At 48.4% G+C, this 24,079-nt stretch overlaps 1 protein-coding gene across 1 annotated transcript in view; it reads left to right on the top strand.

The window, feature by feature from the left end:
• timeout (circadian regulator timeout) overlaps positions 1-24,079 on the top strand; it is a 316,230-nt gene that overhangs the window by 277,728 nt on the left and 14,423 nt on the right. Inside the window, exons 20-22 of the mRNA XM_050178451.3 lie at positions 1,848-1,974; positions 4,785-4,858; positions 6,064-6,285. Of these exons, the coding sequence (XP_050034408.1) occupies positions 1,848-1,974; positions 4,785-4,858; positions 6,064-6,285 (423 nt within the window). The remainder of the gene's footprint in view (positions 1-1,847; positions 1,975-4,784; positions 4,859-6,063; positions 6,286-24,079) is intronic.

Here is a 24,079-nt window from a genome sequence, read left to right as displayed (position 1 = left end):
CCCCCCTTACTCATTGCTCCTCATGGGGCCATTCGTTCATCTTTCCTCTCCGTGCGCATGCGTAAATACGCTTGTCTTCGCTTGTCGCTGCTTCCGTGTTTCGTTCTACCTTCTTGTGCACCTTGCTGCCATGGGAAATGGCGAGCCGTATACCGAACACGTCGCGCCCGTCTTAGCGACCCTCCGAACAGTGCTTGGTGGTTTCCAGCGCTCTGACTTCCTACCGCGCTCTATATGAGTTGTCACACAGGATCCTGTGGATCAAAGGGCTTCGAGACTGCACGGCGGCTCTGACATTTCTTTAAGCTATATGGAACCAGTAATTAGAACGGTCTTCAGTTCACCATATTTTTTTTAATGCCGATGCCGCCGTGGTATTCTGCGAGCCCCCTTGGACTGCAGGCTAGTGTGTTTCAGCTGGTATTGAGCGCAATAGTACGTGTAAACGCACCAGGTTGTCTTACTAGTACGGCACGTCCTACCACTACGGGCGTCTATAGGCGGGCATGTGTTAATCGACTCATCTGTTCATCATTCGGCTGCGACCATCCATCCGCTCTTGGTACTTCGCGTTTCCGCTGTGAGCATGGTTTGCGGCTGCGTCGCGTTTTACGTACGGACTTCCCTCCCTCCAACTTTAAAGGGCACTCAGGCAGGTGCCGCCGGAAAATTTCGGTACTCACTGGGATTTCTAAAGCACCGTCTATGGAGCCTTCTGCCGTTGGAATTTTTTAAAAGGGTCGAGAATAGCTGAAGTAGATCCAAGTGCAATTTCTGGGAGGGGATAATGGGAGAAAGTGATCGAGGTACTCTCGCAGCAAGCCCTCTCCCATTGCCTGGAGCAGCGCGCCTGGCCTCAACAATTTGCATTGCAACGAAACAATAAATTATTATAATATAAAAGTTACCTCGCACATATCTCATTCGAATAGACAACTTATCTGCGCATTTTCCTTTTTAACAATTATTTGTTATTTGATTTCTCACATCGCATCTTACTGTTTCCACATTGGAGGCCAGCTAATAGTTTCTACGGCTGCGGTGGTGGAAGCTGATCGCGTTGACCAGAAACGCTGCCAGCATGGGAGATCCGAAGCGGCCGTATGATCAGGGCCGAGGGCGTCGGTGCTTAATCATCATAAGAACCGCCATCAAAGAGACGCTTAGCACTTCTGAAAACTGTGAAAAATAGTTTGTAAAAATTCACTGTCTTTCAAGTATCAGCTGCTCAAATCGGCGTGCATCGGCGAAGGACTATTTTTTAAAACATTATTATTATTATTCCCGTCTTCTCTTGCTTCACACGTTTCCGGAGGTGGTCTTGAGCGGTCTGCATTCCGCACGAATTCTCAAACTATTGTCGTCGCACTGTTTGCTCTATGTACGCTGCAGGCAGTACGCGTGTCACGTGGAATGCTTGTGACGTCGTCTAGTCTGGCAAGGAGGCTGGGTCCTCCGGGAACGGCTCGCGCGGGTCTTTTGTTTGAATTTTCGTATGTTTGCGTAGCATTTTGCAGGCACGATCGCCATCGCATGATTAACTTCAACATTATAGGGCAACTTAAGACAAAAGCTGGGAGCGTGCCGAAAGAGTTGGAAATCACGCGGGCTTGACGGGAACCGCGCCCGCTCAAGCCAGCGGAAAGGAGGGGCGCTGTCTCATAGTTTCGTGCTCGGCGTGCTTGTCCACAAAAGGCAGGCGTACGACCGTACTTGAAGTGATTTGCCCTCACTTATCTGTCTTAAATTACAGTCAGACCCTATCAGAAGCTACGTATTTGCACATAATTGGTTTCCTCGTTGAAGTGTGCATTTCTAACCCTTAGCCCGTTTTGTGTGCTTTGCAGACAAGGACGTCGTCGATCTCATACTGGAACACATGATCGACGACACGAGGACCCGACGCAGCGTGCTCTTGCAGCTGAAGAAGTTGGACCTCATAGAGAGCGTAAAGGGTTTTACCAAGAAAGCAAAGTAAGATGGCTTTCGTCCCACCAAGTCCATGTTGCTTAAACGAAATCTCTCCAATCCCTTGCATCGGTCCGCTGTTCACTCGGCGATACTTTCATCGACGGTATTCCTGTACTGTCCACGCATCTATAAATTACCGTTTTACGCCTTTATGGGATAACGGGCTTCTTCATGAATCGGATTTGCGTGTACCTCCGCGTGCTTTCTTAAAAACTGGTTTTGAGAAATTTATGGACCTGTAAATGCTTTTCTTTTCTTCTTTCTTTGTTTTCAATTTTCGCTGTCGAGTCTCTCTAGGCCTTTCGCAAAGGAATTTGGTTACGTTCTAATAAATTAGCCCGTTGCATTTTTGTATTATGCCCCAACTGAAATTTGACGTTCTGCTGGTTTCGGCGTTACTTTGAATGTGTAGCTTCTGCTGAAAATCATCTTGACTCCTGCCTTGATTGCTCGCTAGTACTGTTTGTATATTGATAACGTATGAGTGCGAAAAACGACGTGTTCATGAACGTCATTGAAAGTAAAGATAGCCGCGGCGTTATCGCCGCTGGCGCCGCTTGCAAGTGCAGTTCATGAAGAAAGCTCGCGCGGCGGTCACTGCAGTCCTAGACAATGGCGTATAGCTCTGCACCGCATCCGTCAAATGGCGTCGTATCTGCACCCTGACTCGGCACATCTTTCCCCACCCTTGCTGAAGCAGCTCGGACGGTTGCGCGTTAAATGAGTAAACCCGTGCGAAGGCCATTTATATTTCATTCCTCAACCCTTTCTCGTCTTCGCCGCGCACTCTCGCTGATTGTACGTGATTGGGCGACAAGTCTAGCGCGCTTGGCTTTGACATACTGCCTCCGTCCAAGCTCTCGCTGATTCTCTATTCTGGTCCCGCGCCGGTCTCTCTCTCTCTCCCCCCCCCCCCCCCCCTTTTTTTTTCTCTCCTTATTGTTCGTGCTGACAAATCGAGCCCAGCGCTGTCTTGCGCGTCGAGAAAAATGCGCTGAGACGAGGAGAGGGACGTTGCCTCACAGTATTAGACCCGACACCTTCTCTCCTTCTTTTTACTGACCCCGTACAATGCACCCTTCTGTCTTGCCCTTTTTGAATTTTCGTTTCTTTTAACGTGTGTTGTTGTTCTTTCTAGGTGAGAGTAGCGTACAGTTCCGCTGCGTTTAGAAAGTAAAAAAAGAGAAACGATGAGAATGTCGACGCAGAAAGAAAGGCAGTGGCAGTGGACATTTGTTTGTGCTTGTCCTCTAAGGCGGTTGGTCGCCGCGTCCATCTCGTGACGGGTGTTCAACACCGTTGGCGTCGACAAATAGATTAATACGGCCAAACTGCCCGAGGCCAATGCCAACACATGCACGCCTCGTCGCCAGTGCCTTTATGAAACTTCGAACAGTTTAGCTGCACTGTTCTTTTTTTTTTTTGTCTCGCTCTTGCAATGAGTTATGTTCTGTTCCCTTAGCTTTGTTCTCTCTCTCTCTCTCTTTTCCTCCCTGCTTTTGCCTTCTTCATGAAAATTTTGGCAATCGTTCGGCATTGGGCGCAGCCAAGAAAGCGTGCGTTAGCTGCATTTTGCAACGCTTCCTGGCAACTGCCGTGTCCGGTCTGCCCACCGAGTTGGGTAGACTCCACACTTTCATTTTCTTGTTAGCCCGTTATTTGTGGGTAGGAAAGGAAAGTATGGTGACCTTGAGACTTAATCCTAACTGTCAATACACAGGTCTAGCTGCTTAATTCTAGCAAACGCTATAGCTGCAAGGAGCAAACGATTGAGTCCTTGGAAGGAAGACGCACTAAACTACAGTTTCAAGGTGTCCCGATGAGAACTATTCTCGTATCCAGCATGTTTCGCATTAAGAATGAAAAGGTACTTCAGATGAAGCTTTAGCTTGGGAATGCCTATCTAAATTTATGGGAACGAAAAAGCTAGTTTACGGCATCCAGTGCATCGAATTTAATGGTTTGTTTCATTTAAATGAAATTGTTGAACTCTGTTGACTTTGGTACAGACATTTTTTTTACTTAATTCGTCAATTCATTTACTAAAATTGTTGACAATTGCGCAACTGAGACAAATACAAACGAAAGCAACTGAAGTACAAAGTTTTCAACTACGTAAGTCAGTAACAAATTAACACTATTACAATTCGGGAAAGTTCACCTATTAAGGCATCTTAAGCGGAGAAATTTGATGCATTATTCAGAGATCTGAAATATTTACTAGTGTTTTGGAAATAGCTAAGAATTTAGCAAGAAACCCCGCAAGCATTCTACCTTCACATTAGTTGGGAATTCTTATATCGAACTTGTCCGCCTGAGATGCTCTAACGGATAAGCATTACAGAACTGCGATATCTGTTTTCTTTTTTTTTTTTTTTTTTGAGGGGGGGGAGGGGGGGCAATGTTGCGAATTTGTAAACTGTGTGCTCCAACTTTGTTGAAACTTGCAGATTTTCGGCATGCACGAAGTATCAGGTCCTAATTTAAAATTCGGCTTTCTGTATTTGATAGAATTTTACATTTTGCCCCAAATGCAGCAAATTTCATTCAAATCCGTTTAGCTGTCTTCTCGTGAGAGCATTTCGGCCTTTTACGTGTACTTTAATAGACAGCATCGCAGTTGCGCCGAGCTAACGCGTCCTCTTAAGAGTGACTTTTCAACCGGCTAATCAACGTAAAATGGTATGTTTTCGTTGTATGTTTTCCTTAGGCGCTTCGTTTCCTGCGTTTTGCACTCCGTCTTCAGAAGATAGTCTTGGTTATATTGCGACTGGTTGAGGGGAGTATACTTTCTTTGTGCATTTTCTTTAAAGGGCGAACGCACCTTGGAGGGGTGAAGACGTGATTGAACTTCGGGAGCTCTTCGAAAAGTATCGGGAGTCAACAGGTGAGTCTTTCACGTCCCCATTTGCGGATTACTTGTGTACTAAAAAGCAAAGTGCTCTGCCAGTTGTAAAAGTGTAGAGTGCAACAATAATGCTAATAATGCAATAATGCATGTCTGGTCGCGTGACCAGACATGCGGAGGAGACCAAATAGGGAATAATAATAGTAATAACGCTAAAAGCGGAGATGCAGATACAAGTACAACAATAGTGGACACGATTTTGGCCTTTTCACTGGAACCGCAGTCGACATGATCTTCGAAGAGACCAAGGTCGGCTTGCACGAACATTTAATAACGAAAATTCTAACGAATATAAGAACGCGTTCTCAAATTCGTTGTTATTTTTGTTATTAAATGTTCATGCAAGCCGCTCCGCATGTACCTTATACGTATATGAGATGTTTGAGAGATAGATCGCAGGCCCTCCGTGTTTGAGGCTTGGTTTATTATAACATGACCGTGTCGCGCGAGCAGCAAATTTAGAAATGGAGGGACTCTTAGAAAAGAACCCGATGTACGCTTTCGCGGAGGCTTTCAGCAGTTGTTTGTGCACTAGCGTACTACCCGCCTTTGTTAAACACGACGTGAACAACAGTCGAGCACGCGCGCTGTCCTGTCTAGAACTTTTGCGCTGCCGTACCCGCTTGGGTGCACTCTCGAGCTCCTTTATCTGGAGCTCGCATATCTCCTAAAGTTCTTCGAATAGAATCCTGGTAATACCTTATTGAATATCGGTCATTTACAGCTATCGGTGAAGATTTCGAAGTACAGGTATCATAATCTCACAAAAATATGAGATGCGAAAAAGGCGAATTTCTAGAACATTCCGCTCACTAGTCAATCATATATATATTTATATATATATATATATATATATATATAGTGCAGTATAATATCAACCAGAGGAAAGGAAACCAAGGGGCCCGAATTTTTTTAGTCAGGTCATATGTCGTTGTTTCTTGGCTTCTTGTGATCTGACTCTACAGGTAGACGCAGATTAGCGCAAACTTTCAATTAATCTTACTTCTGTCAAAGCTGGTCGATTTAAGCAGGTTACCACAAACACGCAGTATGAGAAAAAAAAAAGCAATTGATCGATTGTGATTTTAACGCCGCAAGTAGAACGCGCAGGCTCCTACAGCGTCGTGCAGCGCTCGTTATCCGCCGTGCCGTCCTAAGCCCAGTCGTTGCTCGTCTTCTCGCAGACATCATGGGCCAAATCCTGGAGCACCTGAGCGTCAAGCGACCACGGCACCGAGTCGTGGACAAGATCCTCGAGATAGGTCTCGTGTGCAACCGCAAGGAGCTGCGCAAGAAGCAAGCACGCAAGGATGGACGCGCCGGTGGTAGCGGCCGCCAGCGGCAAGGATCGGACGACTCCGGCTCTTCGTCCGCCGACGATGACAACGACGACGAGCGCATCTACGGTAAGTTACGCCTCTTCTTCGACGCCGCGGCACGCGTGGTTATCTGAGAGCTTCAGTCCGTACGCGTGTGTTATGCCTTTGAGGAATGCCGGAGACGGGTAGCGCGCCATCTTGGGGGTGATGTTGAGTGGTCACTATGGTAACATAAGGGTAAATTGGTGGACAGGCAGAAAAAAATAAAGGAACGAAAAATTCACGCAGAAACACTTCTGGGAGTTGTCAAAGTATGCGTAAGCGCTGTGTCACTTGCTCATCTTCACGCAGCCCGGTGTGATTATCAATGTTACGAAACTTGATCCAGCCAATACAAACGACAGCGCTGCGGTGACACAAACTGCTACCGACGGCGGCGCAAGGTGCGCTGATGACGTTGCGATCATTATAGGCCATTATCTCTCTCGCGCTCCTTATTCAACCGTGGCCAACCGTAGGTCCGTGGCGGCGGCGAATGGCCTGGCGTCGTGGGCCTTATCTTGAGAGCGATCTGCGGTGGAAAGAGAGTGTGCCGAGCGCTGGCAGGCTTCGTGGTGCGCTGTGTTCTGGCGGCTTAGTTGGCGTTTAAGTGAGATGCAGCACGAATGCCAATACGCTCGTTGCTGCTGTCGCTATCTTGAGAGCGATCGCCTTACGGGCCGGACGACCGGACGGACGGGTTTCCTCGTTGGGTAGGCATAGAAATGCCGACGTATGTAAAGAGAAAGGAGACAAAAGAACACGAGGACGGGTGCCACTTACAACTGTTTACTGGCACGTCGATCGTGATTGCCCGGTGGTTATAGCGTTGCGCTGCTCAGCTTCGGGTCCCGTGTCCGATACCGCCCGCGGCGTCGACGTTCTGATGGGGGCGGAACGCAAAGAGCGCTCGTGCATCGTGCATCGGGTGCACGTTGAAGAACTCCAGGTCGTCAAAATTAATCCGCAGGCAACCACTACGGCGTACCTCATAATCAGATCGCGGTTGTGGCGCGTAAAAGAACCCCGGAATTTAATTTAAATAATTTAACGGTTTCTTAACAGTTGATAGCAGCGTAAACGCCTTCGGGAGACAAAGATTCTGTAGGCAAGATAAAAATCTGCACCTTTCGGCTGACCTTTGAGGCATTTTTTTTACCAGACAAAATTCCTCTATCTGCCAGCGAAGCGTCCACAAACCTGCGCAATGTCGAGTATGATTTTATGAATTCCGTTCTTTGGCATGCATGGTTTCTGTATCGTTTTTTTTTTAAATTATATTTAACGCCATGGTGTGACAGGGCGCATGTAGGCCAAGTAGCACTGAAGCTGTCCTGTTAATGAACAGCTGAAAGGAGTGCTCCTTGGCCTGTTTCCTTGCTTGTTTTATTGTTCGTTCGTTTGTTTGTTTGTTTGTTTGTTTGTTTGTGTGTTTGTTTGTTTGTTTGTTTGTTTGCACCATGCGGTTTGCAACGACCGCGAACACGAATCGTTTCCAGCAGGTGACATGACCGGTCGTTCCGGGCACAAGCTCGCGGCGTCAAATAGCCCAGCCGCCAACGGTGGCGCTAAGAATGTGTGCGTTTCGGCCTGGCGATACCAAAAGTGCGGCTACTAACGAACCGGTGTTCACATTTGCCTCTCTTAACCTTGAGCCTGTTTAGACACCGCTAATATACCGACACGTCGCTCTTTTAGATTTTGCGTGCGCAGATTGGCGAGCCGCAATTGAGCACATAATTGAGCACTTGCGGAGGAACTTGCTAATCATCGACTGGCTACCTCTGCAGTGGTGATCAGCTTCTGTAGTGGCACTCCTGCTTGCTGCGCACCCTAAAGCGAACGAAGTTCGTGCACTTTAGGGTGCACGAACTTCGACCCTGCGCTTAAAGCGTTAGGGACGGTAAGTGGTTGAACCATATTCGGCGACGCTTATTGAAACCAGTGTTGAAACCAATCCGCCATTGAATTGTGCACCTAGATCTGTAACGAGCCAAAATCAGTTCCACTGTTTTGCTCACGTCTGCACAGGAGTACTGCGCCAGAATTGAGAACTGAATAAAAATGAAACCTGCAACGATTGAGTGAAAAGAGCGGCTGTCTTTTCAGAAAATCCTCGTTTTTTTTTTTCTCGGTTTTTCCCCTCACCGCAACACTTCGCTTCGCGATCAAACGCAAATAGGGCTATTAATCAGCGCTTTTAATATCGCACCGCCTTCGCGACTGAGTCCCTGAATAAAAATGCTCCAGCTCGGGACCTGCTAATGACTGTCCCGTTTGAAGCTGACAAAAGCCGTGGGCTGAGCCTTTCAGTGGTGGCGCCACCCACACTTGAATAACGACGTCGTGCGGCTGGCATGAATACCGTGGCGGCTCGCTTGGTTTTTACCTCTCGTGTCGTATCGCTCACTGCTATGCGCTTCCAGCTTTGCTTTGGCCCTCCAGACTGCAGATTTTCTTTCCTTTTTCTTTTTTCTTTGTTTATATTATTGTACGCTTTTAGACTTTTGTCGGGTAGGTCGTTGGACTCGAGCAAAATAGACGTCTAAGAATGCGCGCTTTGGCGTTACGATGGGAGGCCGCGTTGGTGAACAGGCGCGGTTTTCGAAAGAATCTCGAGCACTTTATTGTGAAAAGTTATCGCGCTGGTTTTCTCCCCCTTCTTACGTGTTCAAGATTGCGCTAACTGCAAAGTACAGCCGATAAAGGGCATTTCTGGCGCAAAGAATAAACAATGGGAGAATTCTGGGTTCTTTTTGTCCGCTGAGGGAAATTATGAAAGCAGCCAATTGGGAAAGTTGATTTTAACCGCGTGCGTTCCCGCTCGCGTTACGTTAAAAACGTAAAGAAAGATAAAGCGTCGATATTGGTGTCGTTTATTGAACTAGCACCGCGCTTTCACGTATTGAATATTATTTTGGGGGCCTGTTGCTTCTATACTATCTCAAGGTACCACGCTATCATACTGGTCTCCCACTTGCAAAAAATATACTTGACATTCATTTGCATTTCGTCATTAAGTATATTAAAAGTAACGAAAAGTCAGTTGAAACGTAAAAGTATATTATAACGACTTATGTATGGGCCTTGTCGTCTTTCAGTTGTTTCCTTCAGGGCTCCTTGTCTAATCTTCGCTCTGAGTGGCGCTGGCTGAAACTCCCAGGACTAGATATAGTAAACGTGAATGCCCAAGTTAGTGGATGGATTGATAGCCGTCGCCATAGCACAATTGGTAGTGCAACGCACGCGTAATACGGAGCTTGTAGGTTCGGTCCCCACCGGCAACAAGTTATCTTTTCGTCCACTTTCATTCCAATTTTCTTCATTATTTTCTACACTTCAATTTCAACCACAGCTAATTTCCCCTATGCTTTCATTGACTTTTGGCTTTATGTGATTACGATTAACAAAAATAAAGCCTCTCGGTTCCTGTTCTTCTCTTGTCATACTCGAACGACATGCGCGAAGCTTGTTGCGATACGGTGCAACCGGCTCTGCTGCCTAGTGCCATTAACGAATTAGGCCCATTGGAATAAGCATACTGTCACTCTGGGTGAGAAGCATGCTCGCTACATGCAATTGAGGGCCTGCGCAATTCTTGAGAGACGCGACCTTGAATCATACGAAACGCGACAAAGTGCGCGCTCTCGGCAAAATCCTGCAAATTTTAAAACGATACAATCTGCATCCCGGCTCTGCGTAAATGGATCTCCAGTGAAGTTGTTGAAAACCACTACTACGAGTGCTGAGGGGCGGGGGGTGCAATGCTTTATTGCTTTAGAGTAATGGGAGTAATGGTAATTTAGACTAATGGTAGTAAGGGAAGTAATGATAATTTTGACAGCACGCCGCCGTCCATAGCGGTGCTGCAACAACATTAAAGTCAGTTGCTAGGCTGGTTCTTTTATATACGAAAGGCTAGGGACGTCACTCCCCACGTCACAAGCTGCCGTCGCCGCGGCACCTTTCGCAACAGCAACCGTTACCAAGAAACGTATACGGGGAGCGCTACGTGCTTTGCATTGCCATCAGGAGCGCCTTATCATCAATTCTATGGTTCGGATGATTGTTTTGTGCTTGTTCTTTATTGAAACGCATGCTGTTCTGTATGTTGTATGCGTGATTCCAAAAACCGTATGCACTGTTCGCTTCACTTTGCTGATTGCTTGAAGCCTCATCCTTACGAGGGTACGAGCCACTGCTCCTGGCCTGCACTTCCACCGGGATCGGTCCACTTTCTTGCTGACGGACGCGACACGAAACATGCCAACCAACTTAAAGCTAACAGCTTCGCTGTAATAAAATGCGTACTGCTAAAAAAGTATAGACGAAAGCACCTCCAGGGAAAAGAGCCACGCATTTCGCTTAAGAACTCGCAACGCTATGAATGCCTACGAATTCAGAAGTATACTTTTAACGCGATGGCGTTAAGGACCCCGTGTCGCGGAAAATCCGGCGTCGGCGGAGTTGTAGATGAGCGAAAATTACCGTATGTATTTAGGTTTATGTTAATGCCACGTCTCGCTACATGACATGCGGTATATGCGGATTTTATTGCCACACTATTCCATCACTAATGTTGCTCATACCTTGACTTACTTACATCCTTGAAAAAGTTATACTTCTGTCACACGGGCACCCGCCAACTCCGTTGGCATGAAACTCCCTAATCGAGATTTACGGCAGTGGAGTTGCGGCCGCGCTGCACGACCAAATGCGAGCTTTGGACGGGCGCCGCATGGGACAGAAACGGCGCTGCTGCGCTTAGTTTCGCGTGCAACTGCCGACATATACAGTAGCCGTTAAAGGTAGTTTCTTTTTTAACGTAGTATGTAACTTAACAAAATTAAAGCTACAAATTTTGCTGCATGTTACCGCGAGACTTGTTTTCCAAGCATAGCGAAGTTGAAAGCGATGCTGGCCACACGGCGCACTTGCTTTCGTGCGTGAGCAACGTGGGTCACGTTGTTCGACTGGTGCGCTTCGAGTTGCGATTCCGTGCTGTGTAATCTTGCGTGTGCGTGTGTTCGCGGCGAGCTCAGCTGCTTCCCGATGAGGGACGAAGCGGATAAACAAACGAAATGACGGAGCGACATTTCGCCATGCGGCATGGTGAAGTATTGGTGTAGAGGGTACAGGCGCTATGTCCTTAAAAACAAATATAAACACTCTAATTACGTGCCGTATACACCAAGGCAAAAAAATCATGCTAAAATTTGTAAGTTAGCCAGTTACGACGATTTTATTGGCGCAGTTTTTTTTTTTTTTTGCAGCTGTAGCTATCTGTGAACGAAAGTACTCCATCCGGCCGTAATGGTCATTGCTGAACTCCCTTCGCGAAAATCTCCATTTAACTTCCTTGACGCAAGGGAGACCATGTGACACGGAGCGCAATTCCCTTGACGTAAAGACGAAGGATTTAAATGGAGTTCGCGGGCGCCCATGTGACAGGGGTGTTATTCCTTGTAATTTTGGAAATGACAACCCAGAAGCAAATGTCATGAAAGAAGAAAAAACACCGACAGCGCACGCCTTTTATGCTATCTTCTTTTTGACTTCGATATTAAAAGCGCGAAACAATAACAGAAACCTGAAAACGTTGTAATTTTCTTGGCTCGGCTTTGTACAACCTCCGGGATCGGCACACGCAAGATGCCGCGCTTCTACAGGAAAGCTCGCCTTCGTGCGCAGCATTCGCCGCCAGCGTTGCCCGCTAAACAAGGTGCAGTCGCCGTGAAGCGTGGGGAGTCAGGGATCTTTCAATGCTATCCCGTTCCACTGTTATGCTATCGCGTTCAACTCTTAAAGGCGAACCTTAAGCGTGCTTCAAGTTTTTTTCGTTTGGTTATCTACCTATAGCAAGCTGAGAGAAAACAGAACTACCACAAGCGGGCAGTATAGAGCAATGCAAAGACAATGGAATGTAGCCAGAGAAAGGCAAAGAAAGCAAAATGCATACGCGTAGTCCACTCTGTATAGAGAGTAAAGATTAATGATAAAACAAATGAGGTCGGCCTGAGGTGAGTTCCTCTAGCCAGCTACGCTGCGCTGGGGAAAGGGCTACAAGACGTACACATGTTACCAGTCAGCGGCTGCACCTTTCCGAACCCTTATTAATTAAATTCTGGGGTTTCACGTGCCAAAGTCACGATCTGGTTACGAGGCACGCCGTAGTGGGAGGGGGGGGGGGGACTCCTCTTTAATTTTGGCCTCCTAAACGTGCTCCCTAATCTAAGTATACGCGACCGTTCTTGCATTTCGCTCAGATCGACATGCGGCCCCCGCGACCTCGATTGAACCCGAGACCTCGTGCTACAGCGCAACGTCATAGCCACTGGGCTACCGCCAAGGCTTTTCGGAACCCTTATGTGTCGCTACATGTTTCGTAACAAACTCGTGATCCCTTTATCAATGGTAGCGGTGTTGATCCTAACTGTGACACCTCTGCACGTTTTCAACTTGGATGATGCTGTTGGAGCGCCTTTTTCTATCATTTGGCGACATCGCCCACGAACGCCAACTGCGACATCACTTTTGAGAGGGCTTACCATGTAGTCCCATAAGCGCTGTCTCAGTACAGCGCGACAAACAAGATCACGAGAAGAAGTGATACGACATAAGGGTATAGGCTAGGCTCCTTGCAGGTTTTACTGTTGGCGAAGAGTTTTCAGGCGTTCTTGGCCTATATAATATTTCTGCCTATTTCTGGCGCTCTCGCGTTAAATGAGACTTCGGGAATTTCGAATTTCGACGTAGCCTGCAGCACGGTTCTTACGTTTTGTTTCTTTGTTTTAGCTTATAAAGTTCTTCCTCCTCCCCTTTCTCTGCGCACGCGTGCTCTTTTGTGTTCCTTTTCTATTTCATATCTTTTCTTTCTTTTTTTTCCGGCATGTTAGCTTCAGCCGAGCAGCCAGTCTTGGGTAGTCTGCTTGCTTGAAAGTTGAGGGACTATTGTGCAAACCAAAATACAGCGTCCTCCCCTCGAAGTAACACATTGCCTCTTGCCAGCTAATAGATATCCTCTAGCGGCAACATAGTGCACGGGTTTTCTCGGAGCATGCTATCTCGTGAAGAGGGAGAAACTTTGATGTTTACCAGCGCACGCGAGCTCTGGTTTAAAGTTGAGAACGTCGGCCACTACGAGCATCGGAGCCGCTTTGCCGAAGTCAGTGCCCTGTTTGCCTTGTTTACGCGCTTCTTTTATTGCGCTCTCCGCTCGCAAGCGTGTGCTCAGCAAGCAAGACCTGCTAGCGAAAGAAAGAAAGAAACGAACGAACCAGAGACGCGAAGGAAGTGCGGCATGGCCACTTGATGGTCTCGCGCTGCACTGGTGTTGGCAGAAGGGCCTCATCTCAGCACACTTTCTTTGCTTAACTCTACTTTCTTTTGCGTTTTTCTTTTTTTTTTCGCGCAGCCACCCCGAGGCGATCGAACCCAATTAAAAGTGCCGCTCAGCCCCTTGTTAGGGGTAATGTTTACCCTCTTTGGGGACTCTTGAAACGTGAAGCAACGTACAACGCGCGTTCTGCGGGAATAGAACGAGAGGGACAGGCAACAGAGTAGAGATGGGCAAAACTTAGTACTGATAAATTTTAATTCCTATCTATCTATCTATCTATCTATCTATCTATCTATCTATCTATCTATCTATCTATCTATCTATCTATCTATCTATCTATCTATCTATCTATCTATCTATCTATCTCTGTCTGTCTGTCTGTCTGTCTGTCTGTCTGTCTGTCTGTCTGTCTGTCTGTCTGTCCGTCCGTCCGTCCGTCCGTCCGTCCGTCCGTCCGTCCGTCCGTCCGTCCGTCCGTCTAAATTCATTTCATCCGCACCTTCTTAGCAGCAGCTGGATGCAGATGTGAGCTAGTCAATGCCGTATCTATCTTCTGCACTTTTTGATTCATCGTCTGGAGCTCTTGTCTTCGTAGGCTGTTGTCTTTTGTCTCCCTGAAGTTTTTGCTGCGTGGATGTACTGCTCCCTCTATTGCCACCCTGTCGTTCCTCCGTTTCTTCCAGCTGCTCGCTCTCCAAAAGTTTCCGCATGTCTAGGCGCCATGTCTAGGAGATAGCTTCGTACGCCGCACAAGCCACCGCTCAACGCGCGCCATGAATCGAGACACAACGCAACGGGTGGAAAGCTCGAGCCTCGCCGAAGACCAGAGATGAGCGCGCTTGTGTGTCCGTGAGCTCGCACGCGCGCCGGGGTGTTTTTCCGGGGCTTTTAGTCTCGCGTTTGCGATCCCTTTGTTTCCTTCGCGGTATAGAGACGTGGCGCTCGGTTCGCTTCGTGGCCGACCGGGCAGCTGACGGATTAGGCCGGCGTGCCAGCGCCTATAGCACGGCACCTGAGGACGAGGGTGTGATGCACTGGGGCCGCTCTGCCGGCGGCGCGACGCCTTCTTCCCCGTCTCCCTGTTCGCTGCGCCTCGTTCTGCTACGTTCGCTGCGCCGAGGCTTTCTCATCGGCCGCCACTTGGGATTTGTGGAGAGCGAAATATGGAACGGGCTGCCTGATGAGAAACGCTTCCCCGCACAATTGATGGATTACGCGGGCGGCTGGTGCGTTTCTCGTTCGCCTGGGCTGTTCTTGCCCTCTGTATGGTGCTATATGTGGGGCTCTACTGTCGTTGTCGTCGCCTGTTTATGTATATGCACCAGCAGGCAGGCAGGTTCCTTGAACGTTCTGATTATATGGAAAGTTTTTACAGCGAAGTTGTTAAGGGCTACTTTCCCCAGGCTCGCGTCAGTGTTAACACAAAACTATCATCATCACGACTTGTTCCGGCGTCGTCGTCTTCGTCCACAGCTGGCTCGTTGGCGCCCCTCGGTGCTACCGCGCGAACGCTCTCGTACCACTGCTCCCCGGGGACAAAATTTAAGGTTTTACGCCGAATCGTCTTTTATCTGTTCGCAGAGACCGCACGACACATGGGAATGCGACAAATTGCCTCACAACGAACGCGAGTGTACGGGATGGCACGAACGTTGTTGTCCACCACCATTACCATATTTAGGTTTGTTCGATTCAATCAAGTTTCTCTGCACTTATTAACGGTGCATTGCACCTGGGCCTTCGTTTCCCCGAGGTACAGCGGTGCACCCTGCACCCCCGTACTCGACGGCATGGTGGGCAAAGGAACCTTACAGTGAGTGGGTGCAGCCCGACCCACCACAACTGGCACCACTTGCTCATTTTCCTCTGTGGTGCTGTGCTTCTTTTATCACACCTTTTGAAGAAGCCTTTTGCAACACCGCACGGAGGCATCTTATCTTGCCGCCGTTCATAGACGCATAGTCCCTTGTGATGCTTCTAGCGTTGTTATTGGGCGTACTAATGCACATTTTGTCTAGTGCTGTAAAGGGTACCGAAACACGTGTCATTTGGAATACACGTAGGACATTTGCCATCAACTTTTGGTGTGTGCCTGACGGCGGAAATTGTTCTAGCTCATTTGTAATTTTATGTCTGTCTTGCTTCTTGTTAGCCTACAACATTTTATTTGGTTACAAAATTAGGTTCCTTGCCTACCCAAACAAAAAGTTTGCTACATGCCGTGCTTGGTATACCGTCCGTGGGAAGGCAAGCTTAATTAGTCGCTGTTGGCTTTGTGTCTTGCTTCACTGTTGAGCAGCATTTACTGGTCGCACAGTAATGAGCTTTGCCAAATGGTTACAGATTACTGCTATACTACTAGAATTGTTCCAAAAAGGCCAATTTTTGTGCTCCAAAAGAGCTCCAAAATGCTGGTGTGGCTGCTCCTAAACTGCTTATGACTTGTGAATGCATTAATCTCCATTTGAGCGCCTCTTAGTGGTCCTTCGAGTTTTGCACTGCGAGTAATGTACCATAGCGATACATTACTCGCAGCGCATGCATATGCTGCCTGAGCCAGCAAGCAGCAGTAGCAGCCTGCGGCGCCAGCGCCGCATGGCACCGACGTCCTGCGCCACATTACATTTTCCTCTTTCCCGGCCCAATGCGGGGTAGCAAATTGGAGAGGGCGTTTGGTTAACCACCCTGCCTTTTCTTGTGTTTCTCGCTTTCTCTCATTGGACGCACGAGTGCGTATTTCCCTCCAGAAGCTTTCGTTCCCGTCCGCCTTCCCTGCCTCCTCACTCGGCCCACAATCGTCTTTTTCGTCGAGACGCGCACTCGTAGTTTTCACTTCCGGTCACATATTTGTTCCACATTTTTTTTTTTTCGTTGTGCTGTCATTGGTCGTAGCCGGAGTATTTCCGTTTCGGGACTAGTGTTTGCGCTCGCGACCTCGGGAAATAGCGGACCCTTAGTTGCGGCTTTGCCGGAGGCAAAAGCAATCAGGTGCCAGCACACTTTTAAGCTGTCTTCGCCTGTTTTGACCCAAATTCCTTTCAGCCCAGTCGCATGACTGTGCACTGACTCGCTTCCGTAGTTTGTTTTTATTTTAGGCGTTTTTCTTCTTTTTCTTTTTAGGGCCATTATGGCGTAGAAGGAAACTTAAGCGTCGCATCCCAAGTTCAAATCAAACATGGTGTGCCGTTACTCGAGTGCGAAACGTACTACTGGGTGTACGCTGAGACCCTGGTTTTCGCGCCGAACCTACAAGCGTTACGTAGCGGGCATACGCTCCACGTATTCTCTTCTGAACTACTGGATGCTCTCTCCTCCAGCGCCTGGTCTCGGTTGACTTTTTTTTTTTTTTTTTCTGCATGCTGCGGCAGCTTGTGCATCCCTCGAACGATTTTGTAGCCGATGTCGGCTTGCCTGAAAGCTCAAATGCTTAACATTTAGTGGGAATGTTTATTGCTTTTACGTCGCCTGCGTATTCAGTGGCCCGTGGCGTTTCGTACCGGAGTCCGTTTTCTTCTCATTTTATTTTTGTCTCTTTTTGTTTTGCTCCCGTCCCGTATGTTGCCGCACTTTCAAGGAAATCCTGCCTAAATACGAGACTTACCGGCTGTGAGTGAGCATTACCTTCCATAGGCTCTCTTGCGATGGTTTCGTAGCTGCCGACTACGTCGACCTGGGTGTACCATTAGTTCGCCTTCCCTCGTTGCTCGTTGCAGTAAAATGATGTCGTTTGCGCATGTCATGGTAATTCTGTGCCTGCACGTTAAGGACTGGCTCTGACGATGCGTACGTTAAAGCTGTATCCGTAGTCGCAGTTCTTATGCGATAGTCACTTTCAAGTTAGCATAAGCCGAGTTCCCTCAGCCGGTGTCGCTATATGATAGCTACGCCTCGCGTCTGCTGCTCGGGGATATATAGCCGCGAGTTCTTTTTTAAGGCTTTGGTTGCTCTCCGCAGAGAAGCCAGTCGCAACGAATCATTGCTAACATAACCTAACTTGACCTGACAAAATCTAAGTGCAGCGTTGGCGAGGGCTTCAATTTAAACGAGTGTTCCGTCGTAGAAACTTCGCTCCCGAGCAAACAGCAAATGCAGGAGAGTTAAGCAAGCCTTGCGAATGCGCAGACAGCTATATATAGTGCACGACCTGAACTTCTGGCTCTGGCGATTGTGGTGAATCAAAGTTGCTTAGATCGGAAAAGGCAATAACCACGTTTGAGGAAAGAACAGCCCACTAGCACGCACGCCACTTTCGGACAATCAGTGCACGAACTCAAACTTGTTTTGGCCACGAACGCACCAACTGCAGCCTAACCACGTTGTTTAAGCACTCCCTATAGCCGCGCCCCCCTACGCTCGTACTGTGCTAAGCGTCGGGCGTGTGCTGTCGGGCGTTGCTGTCAGCGTTGACGCATACTCGCACCTTAGCTGCCACTTTTGCTCCATGTCGGCTCGTCGTGCCTCCAACGGCCAGTTACGTGACACCTCTGACGCAAACGCCGGCCAGGCAGAAGAGTTGAACGTGTGAATACGGACCCTTGCCCCCCCCCCCCCTTCTTTTTTTTCTTTCCCCCGGGAACTGTGCTGCGAACAGATCGAGTCCCCCGGGGCCTTGGCTTGTCTGGCTGTCTCCTATTCGACCCGGACACTCCTCGCCCTCCCCTACGCGTCAGCCGTCCCCGGCCTAAGCCTTTCCGCGCCTCTAGCGCCCTCTCCCTCTGCGCGGCTCGCTGCCTCCGGGGTCCGATTCGAGCGGCTGCGCGATCCGTCGAAGCGGCACGGCGGCGCCTCGGATGCCCGAACGCTGCGAGCGCGGTCCCGGAAATCGCGGGAGCCGTTAGCGAGTTTTAATTAATCGAAATTATCGTGCCCCATTTAGATTCCGCGAACGCGTTCTTGCGTGATAAATCGAAACGGAGCTCAGTTTCGGCGTGTGTGCGGTGCACCGGGCTGCGATTTCTCTTCCGCTCGCTCGCCGTCTCTCTCTTTCTCTCTTTCTTCCCTTCTCCTCCTGCCTTCTCTTTCGAGCGCGGCTAATGAAGCTGTACTGTGTGCGCTTACGTGCGTGGTAAGTGCGAAGGCCGCGTGCGTGCTTAACTTTATCTCTTATCTGTCCTCGTGCACGTTTGATTGTCTCTGGCTATCCCTTAGCTTCCCTCTTCTTTCTAAATTACCGCTGCTAATTGCCTTCGAGTTTCGTCGGACATGTTCTAATCACTGCATGTTTCGTTTATTGTTTTTACTCATTATTCTGTTGCTCTTCTGGAGGGGAAAATTGGCGGGCAAGGTCACTTTTGAATGTGCTTGGCGCGCCCGTTTCTACGACACCAAGCATTTAGCACCGAAACTCACACTGGAGAGGTCGAAATGATCTTCAGTTGGTGTCTTTCTCACGATCTTTTCATAGTGCTCTCTCTCCCAAGGACCTCACGTTTACTGGCTGGTTGAGTCACGAGTATCTTTTAACGAGCCAGTGTTTTCCAGCAAAAATTATGCATATCCTTTGTTCGTGTCACTTTCATGAAAATCGGAAGCTCTACTGGATGAGATGGGCTCTTGTCCTCTTTCTGTTACCTACGGGGCTGCTGTGCTCCCGCTGTTCGATATCACTCGGTTCTGCTGTACCGCCTTTTGATCTGTATTTGCCATGTTTTGGTACCAACCTGCTGCGTCGCTCCCTACCGCATTGGACTTAACGTCAGGACAGCGGGGAGAAGTGGCCGCTGCGATCCTGGCGACGTGCATCCTACAGTTCCGCTATTCTCGAATTTCGTTTAGGTATTGAGAGCAGTTGGTGCAGGAGACTCTGTGGCCTAAGAGCAGTCAAAGTATGTTCTCTCGATGGAAGTACGGCTTCTGTTTGCAGAAAGCTGAGGAGCACATTCCGTCTATTATTTTGCTCTCCGCCATTGGAGACGTCCGCGGATACAATGAGCGAGTGCGCTAATGTTCTGGAATAAAAGCTGCTATATCGGTCACGTCACCGCAGGCCCCTTTAGCCAAAGGGGAGAAGAAGAAGAATACATTGCCACGAAATCACACTGTTAATGAATATGCGTACTATGCTTTTGTAACCGTACTGGTTACGAGCGCGAAAGCATGCCTAAGCAACGTTATTTGACATTTATTTTGCCTGCTGCGACTTCCGTGCAAAGCCAGGTGCCTGTGTTTCTTATAGTTTTCAATGGTGGTTTTTCTGCAGCTAAGCATGAGGCCGCAGGTGCGATTCCCGACTTTGGCGGTCGCATTTCGGTTTAGCGAAATACAGTAAACGCCTGCGTTCTTAGGTTTAGATGCACGTTAAAGGCGGTCCAAATTAATCGGGAGGGCCCCATTACGGTGTCTCTCGTAGCCCCAGTGTTGATTTCGGATGTGAATTGTTTGAATGATGGCATTTGACCGGCTTTTGTAAAGCCACCAAACACCGAGTGGAACGGGCCATCCATTCTGCTCTCTCTTCAGCTGGCGCAGTGATGGTTGGGAGATGAGGAAATGCTGCGTCTCATTACTACTTTCTTGCCGGAATTTCGTGCTGGCGTTGGCTCGGGACCGCGTGGTACTACACTGGTGTGTTTGCGCAACACGATAGCCCTCTGAAAGCCAGTAAAAGCGTCGGCACCTTACCCTCTCGGAGCAAGTCGCTTTCTCAATCAGCGCGCCGGGTACGGGTAACGGAGACCGTTGTTCTTCGAGCCTGGTCGAACTTGATCGCTCCGTCAGATAGTCATGTATCAGCGAGTTGGCAGACCGGCCCTCTTTTTTTTTTTTTCCCTCTTGACAAATGAACTTCTCGCCTTTTTCTGTAGGCTGCCGATCGCGAGCAAATGCTCGCGCAATCGAGCTCGTCCTGAGAGTGGTTTGCTGAGCCTCCCGCTCGAACCCTGTTTGTTCCGTGCAGTACAATTTGAGCCATAGCGTTTGCTCTGGTCAGCTCTAACAGCGTCCGAGTGTTGTGTCAGGTCACTTGCCGAAATATGTGTCTGTGCACCTAGTCCGAGCATCGTCTTAAGAGCAGCCGTGTGTAGACGAGAGCCGATTACGAAACTTATTTTTTCTCCGCTACTTTTTTCGCGACGCCGGTTTTCACTAAAAACTGTCGGTCACCCATATCTATAGCGCCAAATAAAAAGAGTATTGGTTGCGGGAAACTGTACGAGTATGGTCAATTTTGGTGACGTCTCGCTGGGATCAGCTGGAGTGCCTGTACTCGCATTTCATGCACTTAATTTGAATAGTCCGTTAAACAGTCGCCCATGCATGACATCTATCATAACTTATCATTTCTTCGCATTTGTTATTATCGTAACAAGGGCGAACGGGGACTAACTGATCACAATGCCTGTTACGGGTTAATACATAGAGCACCGACGTGCAGTCGCTCCGTAGCTATCTCCAAGCATGGAGTATAGTCCCGATTCTGTACAGTTTGTAGCGCGAGCTAAGCCATTGTTAAATGTGAAAGTGAACGTGGAAACCAAATAACGCATTGGAGTTAATTTCTAGATTGCCCGCGTCTGAATTTGTGCTGATAGTACGGGGCGTGCGATCAAGTGCTCCAAAACATTCCCCGCGCTCTTAAAAGTAGTGCGTCCTCCTGCGCAACGGCCGGACGAAGCTTCTTCGAACGAACGTAATAAGGCTACGCGCGTGCTGCACGCATTTGTCGATGCGAAGCGCGCGCGTGCTGCCGGGCGCAGAGTGAAAGCCCATTAGAGACCATCGACAGCGCCGCGTGCTCCTTTCGAACTGCTCTCGGACCCGTTCAGCGGCCGCTTGGCAGTCGCCGACTCCGAAAGGCGAGTGCGGAGAACAAATTGCACCAAACTGTCGACGTCGAGCCACCCGAGCGAGTGTGCGCGAACGCTAGAGGACCCAGCTTGAGTCGTGCTGCGTTTCGCAGAGGCATTTTCTGTTTGGCGATAAGCTCGAGTGTGAGTTATATGCGTCATATCGCGCGAAGTTCAGAGCGCATAGCGAGGCCGCGAATGAACAAGCGCCGCACATGCAAGCTGTTTCTCCAAGGTCGGCCAAGTTCGGAAACGAGCCGTCGTGAGACACGCTTGGAGCCAACGAAGCTTCTGGGCCGTTGCTGTTCAAGCAGATTGCGGCTACGTCTTTTCTAAAGTGAATAGTCAGAACGATGTTCAGAGCGAACGATGTTCAGAACGAACGTCCAACTGGACTGTTAATGACGGTCCGAAATAATAGCGGAAGTCATCAAGATTGTGTGAAAAAAAAAATTACATCGCTTAGCGCTAATCTCGCAAACGCAGCCTTAACGGCGCTAGAGGAGGTAGCGCTGGGGAAAATGCGGGTGGTCGCGGCACCGCACGTGGTTGTGCCTTTTCTTTCCACTTGCATCACGGCCAGAGTAGAAGTTGCATTTAGGCTGACCCACACTGACTATGTAGCGAAGCGCAAATGAAACATGCAACCCAAAAGCGCTGTAACGCCTGCATTATATATATATATATATATATATATATATATATATATATATATATATAGCGGGGGTGTCACAAGATTGTTTTACGAGTGTAATGCCGTGGTTGTAGCAAACCGTCAACCACGTTATTAAATATCTTGGTCTCGCGAATACTGATTGTTGCGCAATGTCAGCGATTGTAATGTCGCGTTTCACGTTTATCCTAAGCAAAATTTGGTCGTGTTAGGTAATCTAGACGTTACCTTAGGCTTGCAGAGCTGGGCCTAATAATAATAAATCTCGGCTAGAACAAGTTGCGCACAGATTGGAAACTCCGCTAGCGGGAGGCTGTACCTTGCGTAACCTCATCGTGGGCTTAAGTGTTATTTTAGCGCTGTCACCAGCTTTTACGAAATAAGGTGTTCGTTAATTGGATTTCCTTTCTTGGTAACCGCTATAGTTCTTTTTTCTTTTTTTTTTTTTGCTTAAGTCGAGTACCTAGTGATGGATTTTACAGATTGATTGTTCATTTCAACAACGTCTTTCCATTTTCCTTTATAGTACTGCTCTAACTACGCTTGATCTGCGAATGTGGGAAAGTTCTGACGTTCCCCGAGGCCAATGGTTGCTGAAACGAAAACACGGGTGATTTATTGTCACTGAATCCTGCAGATCTCGAGTTAAAAATGAAGAGCGGAGATGTCCCAAGAAGTGCTGAACTACTGGAAATAGCTCACCCTTCGAAGCTATTCAATTAAGCAGGACAGAGATAGCTGCGGAACAGCATAGCGCGCCCAAGTATAGGGAGCAATCACAAATGGCGTGTCCCGTAGTTGCAGGCGTTTGGTATAATACGGCAACCTGTTAGGGACCGTCCTCAGCGCTTTTGTTACGCAGTTCCTGTATTTTGAGGGCGTCAGTTGTCACCATGACGCTAATGAAAAGCTTTGTCCTTGTGACTTGTCTACACGGCATTGAAGGTAGCATTGCCGCTGGAATTATCACTGGATCTGGTCTGACAGAACAGTGTAGATTTCCTCAGCTTTTGTCGCCACAAGCGTGTCAGCACCGGTATTATTGCGCTGCTGTCGCCAGTTTTCGTGAACAAAGTTAAGGCTTCATTTAATAAAATCAAAACGTATAGTGTGTCATGTTCTCCGGCAGTCGATTGTCGCCGAGCGCAGCCCCAAATTGCGGGATTCCCTCTCCGGGGAGGAGGATGGTGGTCTTTACACTTTTGCTGCCGACTGTATTTGTAGGAGCATGAGGCTTGCGGTCAGAAGTATTCCACTTCTGCTTTTTGCAGTCAGTGCCTGATGCGCTCGCTATCCCGATACGGGGTTACGAGATTGCACTCGAGAAATCTTTCGTTGGGCGTATGTTAGCGACATATTATCCGTGAGCTGCGTAGCCGTGCGAGGACAATATACGAGCGGTGGCAAGGCGCGTGCGATCCCGCGTGGTCTCCTTTACGGCTAGCGCTGCTTATGAGCTATGCGTATGGCAAGGCGCCGTCTTAGCCAGGGCCTCTGCGGACGTCGCATCTCGTCGTTCAGGACACTGCCATGGTAACCGAACTTCCAGATGCTTTACTGGGGTGGTGCTAATATATCGCCGGCTATGGTTTTTCGCGAAGACACTTGCACTAACGCTGGTTTCGGACATTCTTATATATATACATACATACATATATATATATATATATATATATATAGATCGTGCGATACCTGACGTAGCGTCAATTGTTTGGAGCCCGATAGATTTGACTTTGCAATTGTGCCTATAGCTCGGGGACAGCTCCGATTAGAGTACTCGTCAAACGCAGAAATTCTTTGACGGGACAACCGTTGGGCAGATCTGAACGGAATTTGTTGCATTTTAGAGACGAAGCTAAATTCTAGTGACTCTAGGAAACAATCTTCACATAGGGGCTCGAAATTTTATCAAAAATTTCCGGAAACTGAAAAGCTTCAAAAACATTGAAGTAGGACGTTTACAAGATTCGTAACTCTGTACCAAAATCAGGTATCGCATTTCTGTAAACTGCGTCCGTTAGAGCATCTAAAACGGACATATATGAT

The sequence above is a fragment of the Dermacentor andersoni genome, chromosome 5 (assembly GCF_023375885.2).
Source record: "Dermacentor andersoni chromosome 5, qqDerAnde1_hic_scaffold, whole genome shotgun sequence".
In the NCBI taxonomy this organism is placed as follows: domain Eukaryota; kingdom Metazoa; phylum Arthropoda; class Arachnida; order Ixodida; family Ixodidae; genus Dermacentor; species Dermacentor andersoni.
This window is presented reverse-complemented; position numbering and strand designations above follow the sequence as displayed.